This window comes from Anarrhichthys ocellatus, unplaced genomic scaffold, assembly GCF_004355925.1.
Source record: "Anarrhichthys ocellatus isolate YVR2014 unplaced genomic scaffold, GSC_Weel_1.0 scaffold14, whole genome shotgun sequence".
Classification (NCBI taxonomy): domain Eukaryota; kingdom Metazoa; phylum Chordata; class Actinopteri; order Perciformes; family Anarhichadidae; genus Anarrhichthys; species Anarrhichthys ocellatus.
Genome location: NW_022280044.1, coordinates 5278785 through 5291817, shown reverse-complemented (window position 1 = coordinate 5291817; position 13033 = coordinate 5278785). Strand labels below are relative to the sequence as shown.

The 13033-nt window shown below is 41.0% G+C and overlaps 1 protein-coding gene and 1 pseudogene across 8 annotated transcripts in view; one reads left to right on the top strand and one right to left on the bottom strand.

The window, feature by feature from the left end:
• Positions 1 to 128: 128 nt before the first annotated feature.
• On the bottom strand, positions 129 to 9658 carry LOC116387092 (sodium-dependent neutral amino acid transporter B(0)AT1-like; annotated as a pseudogene).
• A 1428-nt stretch (positions 9659 to 11086) lies between these two features.
• The window catches only part of fhod3a (formin homology 2 domain containing 3a), a 48617-nt gene continuing 46670 nt past the window's right edge, over positions 11087 to 13033 (top strand). For all 8 annotated transcript variants that reach the window (XM_031853770.1, XM_031853769.1, XM_031853767.1 and 5 more), the window contains exon 1: positions 11087 to 11395. In XM_031853770.1, coding sequence (XP_031709630.1) covers positions 11231 to 11395 — 165 coding nt within the window. In that variant the 5' untranslated portion in view covers positions 11087 to 11230. The remainder of the gene's footprint in view (positions 11396 to 13033) is intronic.

The following is a 13033-nucleotide window of genomic DNA, read 5'->3' as shown; positions in this document are numbered from 1 at the left end:
TGATGAAATAAAGTCAATGTTAGCGTAGAATATTTCAATAGGTTTATTCAGCTTTTCTCAAAATATACAATTTAAAACATCTCATGAACATCTACAATGATTCTATATACTTTTATCAACACGTTGGCAACACAAAAAATGTTCTCAGCACACACACAAACACAGTGTGTTAATCTAAAAATGTAATCATTTTAACAAATCAAATTTTAACAAAGTAAAGCACACCCTACCATGGAATAAATAATCTTCATTTCACTGGTCTCTTGTTTTGAAAAAGGTATAAAATACCAAACTTTAAAAGCAACAGTGTAATGTTCTTGTCAATCTAGTGAGTGTCATACATGTTGACGTTGGCAGATACAGTGTTGAGCTCAAGTTTATTTATTGTTTTCTTGCAGCAGCATCTCTGGAATAATTTGTACACAGCATATCCTGGGATCATAAGACTAGGAAATCCAGCCAAATGACGATGATAACGTAGACCCAGCTGGGATAGGGTAACGTCTCCAAAACTGGGAAGTTTTCCTGTGACACAACAAAGATTTTAAAATATTCATGTTCTTCAATAAAATAATATTTTTTTGCGTGATAAATTGAGGAATTTTGCGAACAACAGTTGTAAACCTTACCGAGCTTGGATTCCAGGTGATGTATGTCAGTGTGGCATTGACTTTGGTGACAAAATAAAACACAAAGATGACTAAGACAATCAAAGGGCTGACCACTCTCCATGTGGCCAGCCAGAAGATGTTGGGTTTGTGTCCAATCAGGAACTCAATATCTTCGTTAAACCTGTCAAAGGAGGTAGATCTGATTTGGGACTATTTGGCTATGCTGTAATATTTGAAAACTTGATTTAAGAGGGTTATCAACATGGCACATACATAAACTTTAGGCTTTGTAATCTCCTGTTTAAAACTTACCTATCTATTCCATACACGTAGGCTACACTAACCATCTCACAGAAGGCGATAATGAGTAGAGGGATGGAGCCTGCGTAGCTATCAAAGAGTGCTAACCAGTAATTACCAGACCGCAGAGCAAAGATCAGCGCGACCAAGAAGGATGAGAAGCACACAATCCCTAAAATCCCAAACAAAATAACTCATTATTGACAATGTTCTCAACCGTTATTCCGCTGTAGAAATGTATGTAGTGTCAGCATACATGGTAACCTGGCCCGCCAGATGGGTTGTTACACAGAACCATCTGAGAAGGAGTCATTGGAAACTGTTTGGAGGTTCGTAGCAGGTCATTGGATGAACCATCTGTCAATCAAACTCTTACCAAAGCCAGTCAGGAGAAAGCATCTTCTCCATCTAGAAAAGCCTTCAGTATTCTTTATTCTTCTTTCAATGAGAAAATACTCTCCAGTTCTGATATAACTGATGCTATTGCAGTAGCTACGCTAACCTCATTGAAGTTTTTGACCGAACAGTCGCCTCTCTGTGTCGTCTCGCACACACCTAAGCCACGGTCATCGCTGCCAGTAGCTCCTTACAGGATGCTTATTGGTCCGCTCACAGCCTTGCCGGACGCAGAGACACCGTCACTGAGAGTCAGTTTCCTGTGTCTGTGTTACATGGACTTTGCCACTACCCCGCTACTTTAGGAGACAAGCAGCAGGTCCTGAGTCTATTAACTCCAGTGGACTTGAACACAGGTTATGATCATTTCTCTCGCTCCAAAGTCACCAAAGTAAACATTTGACCCATTCCTCTCAAGCCACATATCCTCCAAACATTCTTGCGATTGGTAACATGCAAGATAACACACATGGGTCTATAAGATCACTTACCTGTGAGCACCTCTTTAGGACACTTCTTAGGAAAGATCTGAAGATCCTGCAGGGGAACCACAACTCCCTCTATACTTCCAAACATGGTGGAAAGCCCGAGACAGAAGAGCATGATGAAAAAGAGGACGGACCAGAGAGGAGAAAAAGGCATCTTTGTGATGGCCTCTGTGAACACAATAAAGGCCAAACCCGTTCCCTCCACTCCCTGGAAAACAAGTGCACAATCATTCACAACAATCAATGGATTTGACTACTGAGAATGAAATACAAACATGATGCCTCCAAAAAAAAAAAATCATACCTCACTGAGAAAAGTCCTGAGGTTGCAGGTGCTAAGGTCCAGCCCCTGAATGATCTCTGGCCCTGAGATTGTGCTGTTGAGCTTTTGCAGCATTTCATCATAGTTGCTCTCTGTGACGGCTCCCTCAACCAAATCAAATGCATTCAGCAGCATCAAGATGTTTCTGAAAGAGGAAATTTGGGAACATGGAAAAATGGTTCTTTACTTTTGCCCTGATTAACCCAAATAAATTGACGTAATGTTCCGTGCACATACTCATTAAGGCAGGCATCAAACTGCTCCGTTGCCCGGAAGCCAATGATCGAGTAGATGACAGTGGCAGCATAGATAGAAGTGCAGCCATTAATAATGGAGATGATGATAGCATCTTGCTCACAATTGTTGCTAGAAGGAAAATACAAATTCATAGTTTTATTTAACATTTTTGCAAAGTTTGTTCATCTCAGCTGATACGATTAGATGCCATGTAAACCTAACATGTACTAACTGAATAGAGTTATAGCTGGAGAATGAGATGAGCCCTCCAAAGGCCAGGGAGAAGGAGTAGAACACTTGGGCTCCTGCATCCAACCACGTTGATGGGTTCACCAACTCATCTAGCTAGAAATCAATAATATCATCAGCAGAGTGAAATATCTTCCACGCTATTGGCAGGGAGAATGTAATTAAATGACTAACATCTGGTGTGAAGAGAAACTTGATTCCCTCTATGGATCCTTTCAGAGTCAGTCCTCGGATGAGGAAGATGGTGAGGACCACGTATGGCAGAGTGGAGGTGACGTACACAGCCTGAGAGAAAGGATAGACATATTTAAAGGTGGAAACTGTACCTTTTTAAAATATCATTGTATTATCTTTGAATAACAAATGATATTACTCAAATTGGGCACTTTTGTCCTACACCTATGGTATTAGGTTAGTTAGTAGCCTACTTTTGCAAATTCAAGGCCACATTTGTTGGAGACCAGGAAGCAGGGCAAAACAGCTCGCCTGGCTCTTTCAAAAGCTCATTATTATATTCAACCTTTATTTTTACATTGGGGTAGATAGACCTCATTTACAATACAGCCAAGTAAAAAAAAGAAACAAACAAACAATCACAGGCACCGAGAAACACAAAAAATAAACTACAAAATGAATAAATAATAATTTTAGGCAAATGAATCAACTGCAAAGAGGAAAAAACATAAGTTAAATTGGATGAATTGGATGAAATGAGAAATGTAAATTGCCCTAAGGATGAAAGTGAGGTAGAATGTTCTGGATGTTAATCGATGTTACAAGTGCCCAATGTAAAAACTGGATTTGAAAAGCCCAATAAAAACAGCTGGCACCTGCAACATAATCCAGTCATATAAGTTCAATAAGGACACACACTTAAAGACAACAATGAAGCAAATTAAGGAAGTAAAAAAACAGTTTGGGTCTTATAAATAAATAAAACCTAGTGTCGGTCATGCCTTTTAGAGAGGCAGGGCCATCCAACTTTAGCATCCAGCCCACAATGATGAGTATAATTATCTCCAGTAATAAATCTTAATGCAGAGTGATAAATGGCATCCAAGGTCTTCAGAGTCGCAGCCGAAGCATTCATGTATAAAGCGCACCATAATCACATACTGATAAGAAAGGAGGAAATGAGAGGGAAGACTTATGGTTAAGATAATTCCCTTCCTTACACAATTTTACAGCATTTGAATATATAATAAACATTCAAATGAATGACAAATCTCTGCTGCCACAGTGTGCAACATTAATGCCATATATGCCCTACCTTGCCTGTGGTCTCAATTCCTCGAATGCAGCAAAAATAGAGCACACTCCAAGCAGCAGCCAAGCACAGCACCACCCACCACTGCAGACCTCCAGCCTCCTCTATAGCCTCTGAGGTGTTTAATGTCTCTCTGTACCAGAAGTAGTCCACTGGAGAGCTGCGTTTGCATTCTGACACGAGACCTACAGGAAGGGAGAAAATCAAGTTCTTTGAAATGGATCGTAAAATATTAAGGCTGAAGGTTTTTTTTTTTTTTAAGTGGTGACATGCCTGTAAGGTTTTCATTGAGAGGACACTGGCTCCATGGCAGTGGACTCTGGAAGGAGTTGAAGAAGTACCACATCACCCAGGCGATGATGGTGTTGTAGTACATGCCCACTAAGAACGAGACTGTCATGGACGCAATACCTGTAATCGAAGGGGAAAATCAACAGGATAATGAACTTCCATAGTAGTGCAAAACGTACATGAGTACGTGTCCAACCAAAAAAAAGATTTAAAGCAAGGCCTTTCATTTAGTTTGAACTAAAACTCACTTATGCATGCACTCACCAACTCCAGTCAAGTAGGGGTGAATTGAACCCCAAAGCCCTACGCTGCCCTTTCTGAGGTGCTGGCCGATGGCAAACTCAAGGTACAGCAGTGGGACCCCCTCGAGGATGAGCAGGATGAGAAAATGGATCATAAAAGCACCTGGGGACACACCAATATAAGATAACTGAAGACATGTTATGAGATAAGATAGCAGAGATACACCTTGTTTACTGCAGCCATGTGTGATTGTTTTAACATTAGATATGCTGTACACCTCAACACATAACAATGGTGTATCATTTAATATGCAGTTATTAATTGTGCTCAAAGTTCATTTTATACAGTTATTAATCCTTCAAAACTTTATTGCAGAAACAACTACACATACAGCATACTGGCAACGAAACAAAATGGGATTGACATGAGCTTTAATTGTCTTTATTATCATGCATGACAATCCAGGTGGTGCAGCATCAAGGCTGAAAGTTCACTCTGTTATCAGGATTCAGATAGCAGAACAGAACAGCTGATATGAAAAAAAGCTGAATCACACATCAAATTATGATCCTTAATAATCATTTTGAATTATTGAGGAAGAGATTTGCCATATTCCAGCCTGGGGGATATTAAATTCAGCTACAGGTTGTTTACCTACTTGTTTCATTGACGCTCTCCGTATGTAAGCTAAATATTAACCACTTGAGATGAATATGTAGACTTGCCTGAACGGCAGCTCGTGCTTGACCTTGACGTCAGTGGCACAGAGATTGTTGGAAAATCGGATTTCCACCCCTAAAAGGTTTTCAAATTATCTCAGCATTGCCTTCAGGGTTCAAGGCCAGTTCAAGACAAAAAAGGGGATTTTCCCTCAGCTGGCCCAATGCAGGCTACAATAACTTTTGTATGTTAGCTATTTTGTCATCTTGAGCCCACTCTATCTCAATTACTGTATGTCTAGGAGTTCCGTCTGCATCCTCAAAATGTTGGCTTTTAAAACACTAGAAAAGGGGTTTGCAAGTAACAAAAAGAAAAACACGGTTTGGCTGACTTCTTTTTGAGCTGAACCACCTGGTGAGCTTTGATTTCCTGAGGGTGGTGCTATTTGCCTGCTTAGCGATGGTGGGTAATACTACTCACTCTAACAACCTGGTTCTATATTCCAAATAAACAAGAGATTGATTATTGAGAACAGTTGCTGTTTTGAAGTATGTGTTGCTCTAGGACGGCAATGTCTGTCTGTCTGTCTGTCTGCCACTTTGGTGCAGACTTAATGCCTTAACAGCTACTGTATCAGTTGCCATTCAATTATAGACATTCATGTTCCTTAGAGGGTGAAGCTTACTGATAATTGATAATCACCTGATTTCCCGGTGTCTTGACTATTGTCGTGACATTTCATTTGGCACAGATATTGTTGTTCTTCACAGGATGAACCCTTTGCTAATCCCATAACTTTTTATCTCGTGTCATCATGAGTTCAAAATTTTAATTGTATTCTGACCAAGACATACTAAGCGGTGAACATGCTCTACATTATACCTGCTAAACATCAGCATGTTAGCATTGCCATTGTGAGTATGTCAGAGTATGTTAGTTGGTGATGTTAAAATAGTTCAAAGTAGCCTCATAGAGCTGCCAGCATTGCTGCAAACTCATCTTGTTTTAATTAGTTTATATAGGGAGTTGTAAAACAGAATGTTTGCTAACTTGAGATATGTTGGTTTCTCTGATAGGTGATATCTGATTACCTCCTAGACAACACCTCAGCACAAGACCATGTTTATTTTTACATGCAATCACGCCTCTCACAACATAGGGGTAAAGTTTAGGAATCGGCCAAACCCCTTTTTTTTTTCCATTCGCAAAGTCAGCTGACCAGAAGTCAGTGTTTCTTCCCGCCAGTCACAATTTTTCAAGCTCTAAATATCACCATGTACCGTGCTATTTGGAGCCCGACGCCCTGGTTTTCGGGGGCTGTGGAGAAAAGCTTAGCATATACTGTCGAAAGAAATGTACTTATCGGGAACGAATATAATGCATGTTATATACCAGATTAAGCAAAAAAGTCTGGGCTACAAGATCATGTAAGCCATTTTTACAGACTCTAAACACAACTCAAACAATTCAAATAACCAACTACAAGAATTACCATAATATTAGTCATATTTCGCCATGGCTAAGCCGGGTTTTCCTTCTCAAATATCTGTTCTACGGATGTCCTGTTTGTCATGAATCTGTTTCCGTGAAGACAGGGGTGGAATTTGAGCCGGGGGGAGCTGGGGGTAGGGTTGGACTTTTGGCGTATCGGATTTTACGCTTCACAAGAGACGACGCGTTTTTTATTCTGACTGGCTAACCGTGCTTTCAATCTTTTCCACGTGGCTTTAGCTCAATTTAGCTCAATTCTATTGGCTCTAACGCGTCGAAAGAGGCGCCATTCATTGAAATCGACAAATGGGCTGCTGACTTACAGGTCCGCGTAGACACAGAGGAACTGGAGTCAGCCAAACTCCATGATGCAGAGACACACAGAGAGGGCTCAGAGAGGATTCTGGCTCTCAAAATGAAGCCAAACTGCTGTATTTGGATGTATTGAACACCATTAGTGATAAAACGAGTGAAATATATAGTTATATAGTATGTACAACTAAAATGGAACAGATGTTTCCAAAATGACCATTTTGGTGACCTTGCCTGACCTCTCTGTACTAAAACCTCTCTAATTTTGTTCTGCTTCACTTTATCAAAGCCAAACTTTGCAGAGAGACTGTTCACATATTGTGCTATGATTTGGGAGAGGTTTAAACTTTCAGCTGCATCATTCCAAAGAAATAATAACAATAAAAGTGCTTTTTTTTCAGGCGAACCTGAAACTTTTCAATTTGAGCTGTGTGCCATCTTCATTTACTCTTAACCAGTAATACATACACTGATATTTACACATCTGAACGAATCTCACAAGTGTTACCTTTATTATAATGTCAAAATTATTACAATAGACCTTGTAGTTGCAGAAATACACTCTTTGTAGTATGGGTATGCAATTTTTGAGCAGAGGCCTAAAAAATAGGGCTGGGACTCAAAAGGCATCAGTGGTTCTTTGCTGTAGAGTTTATAGCTTTATACAGCATGCACTCACCTCTGCAAGTTAATATTTAACATAAATCACTTTGAGTGCAGATATTAGGATCATAATGATGCATCAGGGTTGTATAGTGCCACTTTAAATAATGGAGTGTGTTTGCTCAATGCGTATGCTTTTATACTTTTAACTCACACCAGAATCATATGTCTGTAACAAAAAATAAATGCACCCAACCAAAGAGGTTGTCATGAATTATTAACACGGAGGACATCATGGCAACATGAGTGTTGGCAACAAACCCATTTTATTTTCATTTTAGGGCCAATTTAACACAATCAAGTAAGCTATCAGAATCACCACATTTAATCTAATTTATTTCATTTTTTCCATTTTTACAACTAGCAATTATAATTTGATGTGGAAATTTGAGGCAAACATGATACCTGAACGATTTTAAGTGCTTTTCAGTTTTCGCTTTCCACTCTTTGGGACCGGTTTATATGCATTATTTTCACAGTTTAGCTACAGATAAGAAGAACCTACCTCCTCCATGGCTTTGACACAAGTAAGGGAACCTTTACACGTTGCCAAGTCCCACACAGAAGCCCACACAGGTGAGCAGATACTGGGCTTTATTGTCCCATTTGGGCCTGTCCCCTGCCTCAACCTTCTCCATCCTCTCCAGGTCCCCGTGAGAGGGGATCCTCTCTTCGAGCCCAGGGTTTGGAAGAACCAGTCTCATGGTGTCTGTGGAGTTATTCCAGTCTACAGATCAAAAATGTCGGACAGGCGAAGCTGGGAGATTCACATTACTGCTGGCTATCAGAGAACTCAACCTCTGACAGTGTGTGTGTGTGTGTGTGTGTGTGTGTCTTGCACATTCTATTTGTCTGTCCATCTCATCCACCAACTTGAAGACACATGGGTGTCAACATCATAAATTATTCCTACCAATCAGAATAAGATGTGTCTAGATTTATGTGCGGTGGAAAATTGACAGACGCACACATCTAGGGGCAATGTGCACCAATTCACGCATATGAGACTGAGGCCATGAATACGAAAACCTCCCACAAAAACCACAAAAACATTTTCTTAAGAGGTCAACATGAACATGGACTCTGATCCCTCTAATGAGTTAATTTATTATACTTTTTTAACCATGCACCAATTGGATTTCATATGTCTGCAAAATTGGAACTCATAACATATTTCTACTAATGTTCAGTACGACAATATGCATGTGCATTATTTGTCAGTTCAACTAATATTTTAACCATTTATGATTAGGACATTTTGTGGATTTTCAAACAACCTGAGGGTAAAGAGCTGTTAATAAGCAACCCATTGATAAGTTTTAAGAAGCTACTTGTACATGTGTGATCCCAGACAGGACAACAGAAGTAGAAAAAAATGTCTCTAAAGATAGACTAGATGAAAATCTGAAACCTCAGACAGACTCATGTTGGTGTCAGTTGGTTGTGGCACACATTACTGCAAGCTAGCATATTATGTTGATCTTGCGGTTATATCATTTGAAAGGTGAGGATAAACTACGTGTGTTTATTACACAAAGTATGAAACACGACAACATTCTACAAAAACAGCAGCAACAGTAAAAACACAACATTTCAGAAAATATTTCAGATATTTGAATGTCCACAGGAGAGGTGCTTGCACCCCATTGCATTCTGTGAGAAGATGTGTCTGCTGTTTTAATAACTTAACATGTCTTGAGTTTTGGTTCTGTGCAGAGTTGGTCGAATTGTCCAATGGTGGGTTTTCTGATTTGTTTTGTTAAGTTGTTTCATGATAAAGTGTGTTTCACTCAAGAGAGCATTCAAGATTCAAGTGTTCTCTTAAAGGTCATTGTCTGGTAACCATTAGCAATCATTTACGATGTTCAACAGATGTGCCGTCATCATTCCTTGAACACCATTTTTGGTGCAAAGGGGACGTTTGGGTTAAAATTTCAACGGCAAGTATTAAATACCACATCTTAGTTCGTGGCCAATTAAAAGCACATCAACTCATTCCAGCTGATGATTTATGGTTAGAGATTACCATACTATAGTCAGAATAACATCAGCTGGTAATTCCTAATCATGCAGGAGAATGTGGCAGAACTACATAAGAGATCATACCGTGAGTGGCTGTCAGGGTGTGTGAAGAAGCCTTTGTACTTTGTTCTTCACCTTACAACCAGTCATTAACTTCAGGTGCACACTGTTATAATATGAAGCCGATGATGCGTTTTTCTTGAGGTTTATCAGTGTGGCTGTAACTCGTAAAAGAAGTCACATTCTGCCCTGCAGTGGTAACTAAGAGGTGAGATCCACTAATTTTCCCTCTCGTGGATTTAATGACATGTTATACGATAGATCTCGCCCACATACACAGATGATGTTTGCAGGTGCACAGACAAAGGGCCTAGTAATGAAGCTCTAGCGTAAGTTCAGACAGGAAGACTATACTCTTGCATGCCTACGTCGTAGTTTATTTCCCATACACCTGCCAATCACTCCTCAGGCAGGCACACTCATTATTTCCTTGCTGTTATTGTTTGGGGCTGTCAATCATGATGTCAGCTGTCTAGATCAGCTGGTCTCTCTATCCAATAGCACAACGACACAATTACATCGTTGGCCTATCATCTTGCTGCTGTCTCTCTTAAATATGATTGTCTCTCTACCTTCAGTATGTTCATGCTGCTGTAACGCAACCCTCCACCTCCCCATCGCCGCCCAATCTTCGCAGATTCATCAGCTTCATCAGCCACCATCACCACCAGTGTCTGGACTCCACGGGGGGATTTATTTTGTTGCTGCTCAGGGCAGACGCCTATCATTTGTTCACAATAAACAATTATCTTTTCTTTATCAGACTTGTCTCTCCTGATTGCAATAAAGTAAATGGAAATTGACTGCAATAACTGACAGAAATACTGTATAAACTGCATTAATACATTTTAGCCACAAGAGGTCAGCATTGGTCCACTTGCACTTGCAGCAAAACTCTTCACAGGAAATGTTCATCCCAGAATTACTCTGATCTGTCTGTTGTACTCTGTACAGAGCTTTTTGACAACATTGTTTTCAAAGGTAATAATAAGGAATATTCACTCAATGATACTGTTTTAGTGCATATTTTGACTAATGTTACAACGAAATTGTAGGTAATTATTTTGCATCCAGGCTGTATGTTCATAGTTTTTTAAAATATTTTTTATAGGATTAGTGCAGTTCATTTTCATATAGGAAGCTAAAGTAAGCCGGAGGCAGCGAACTGAAGGGAGAGGGAGGCGAAGGGAGAGATGAGGCAGAGGGGAAAATAGAAAGGGGGGGTTGGGGATTTACTGGGACTCAGACAGACAGCAGACCGGCTGTCCCAAGCTGCGCTGATCCTTCACTCTCCGGCATCACTAGCCACCTGCCTCTCCGAGAATAACTCACCAAAAAACCTGAGGGCGAGCGCAACCACAGCAAGGGAGGCGAGACAAGAGACTGGCCGGTTCCTTGTGCCACTCTTTCGGCTCCCAGCACACACCCCATCTCCTACCCCCCCATCTCCTCCCCCCCCCCCTGTCCTGCGGGAGGACAGGCTGCTCTCACGAGCGCACTTGGCGCACTTGGCGACCCGGGTTTGTTGTCGTTACCAGGAGAGGAGCCACAGCCGACAGCCTACAGCTCTCATTGAACCGGGCTGCCCTCTCAGAGGAGATACTTGCATGGATGCACCATGGCCACGTTTGTCTGCAGGGTTCAGTTTTTAGATGACACCGATCCGTTTAACAGCACGAATTTCCCGGAACCGACCAGACCGCCGCTGTACACCTTCAGGGAGGATATCCCACTCATCAACCAGTTAGCGGGCATCCACCGGCTCCTCAAGACTCCACACAAGGTAGGATTACCAGCGCAAACAACTAGACTTTAGTTATGCGTTGAATGTGAGAAAACATTGATGTATTACGGATTGTAGAGTGATTTATTCCACCATAACGCAGCATACGACACGGAAAAATTAAAGTACAAAGTTCAATTCTAATAGTAAAGGTAAGCTTTATTACTATTTTTCATGTTGAGATTGAAATACACAGTCATGAATAAATAGATTTAAATAAGGACTGCACAAGGTCGTTATCACTGCTGTTTTTCACTTTAAGCCGACTGCAAATAAACTTCCATACCCACCATTCAGAGGCTATTTTGAGAACACATTGCAGGCACAACTGATAGGCTCTGCGGGCTGAGGACCGAAACAAGGCTGCAAATGTTTCCCCTTAAAGCCCACAGCTACATTACCCCATGTTGGCGTACATCTGCTCTGCTGCAGTGCAATTGAGAGAGATGCTGGATCTCCACTAGCTCCAAGAAAACCTTTGACCTCTCTGTTGATAAAGCTTCAAAATAAGAATAGATCACAAAGTTACCTCTGAATGTGTTTTGCACGCTGTCACAGTGACAGGTGTGCAAAGGCTTTCACTGCAGCCAGATGTTGTGTGCCTGTGAAAGCTCTGATTCGCAGCGAAAGGCCCGAATCACAGATGATCAAATTTAGATCAAGTGTCGGATTACGATGGGTGTGTGATAGAAAGTGTCTGTGTACCGTTTTTAGTGAATTTCAGTGTTAAACCCATAAAAAAAAGCAACAGCAACACATTCCTTACTGACGAGGCTGGGTCACAACAAACACACTCGCAGAGGCTAAACAAGTGAAGCAGATACTTTGTGACCTTGTATTTATTCTTCATTTGTATATAGATGCTGTATAATTCAAGCTGAAAACAGATTGATTTGAAAATAAATACGAGGCACAGAGAGAAAGAGAGAGTTCCACTGCTGGCACACAACCCTGACGGCAAACCAGCGTTCAACAGCAGAGTTGTTTTTCAGACCAAATGGATCTTTTGCTGGCCCATCTTTAAAAGCCACAAAACAAATGAAAAAATGGCCCACAGCAAAGCTTATGATTACAACCTCCACGCAGACAGATGGTACAGCCTGCGTTCATGTTTGCAATTTTGTTCACATCAGAAGGAAGACTGTGCGCAATGGCAACTGGATATTGGGCTTAGATTATAGGGATGAAACTGAAATGTTGCAAATTTGCTGGACAGACTGACCAGGATTCAAACGTTGGTGTTGAATATTATCATGTCATTGGAAAATGCCAAAGCTAGCAAGAGTTTGACAACTGAGCTCATTCTTAATCCTTCTTTGTTAAAGCAGCCTTTCGCTCTTTTTGTTTTAACCTTCTGTGCTCTTCCCTGAGAAAAAGCCTACTGTATTATTATGTTGTGATGGTTGAGCTCTGTGTATGGCTGGCTGGGCTGCATGCAAAGTATAGGTCACTTTTGTCCCAGAATTCCTGTGGCCGGGGTCTGGATCTCTGCGACACTTTGTTCTCCTCACTTTGGGTGCCGTGGTTTTCCTGACCTCTTCCTCCACCTCCTCTCCCACCTCTCTGACTATGCACCAGTATATAGACTCAAACACACACACACACACACACACACACACACACACACACACACACACA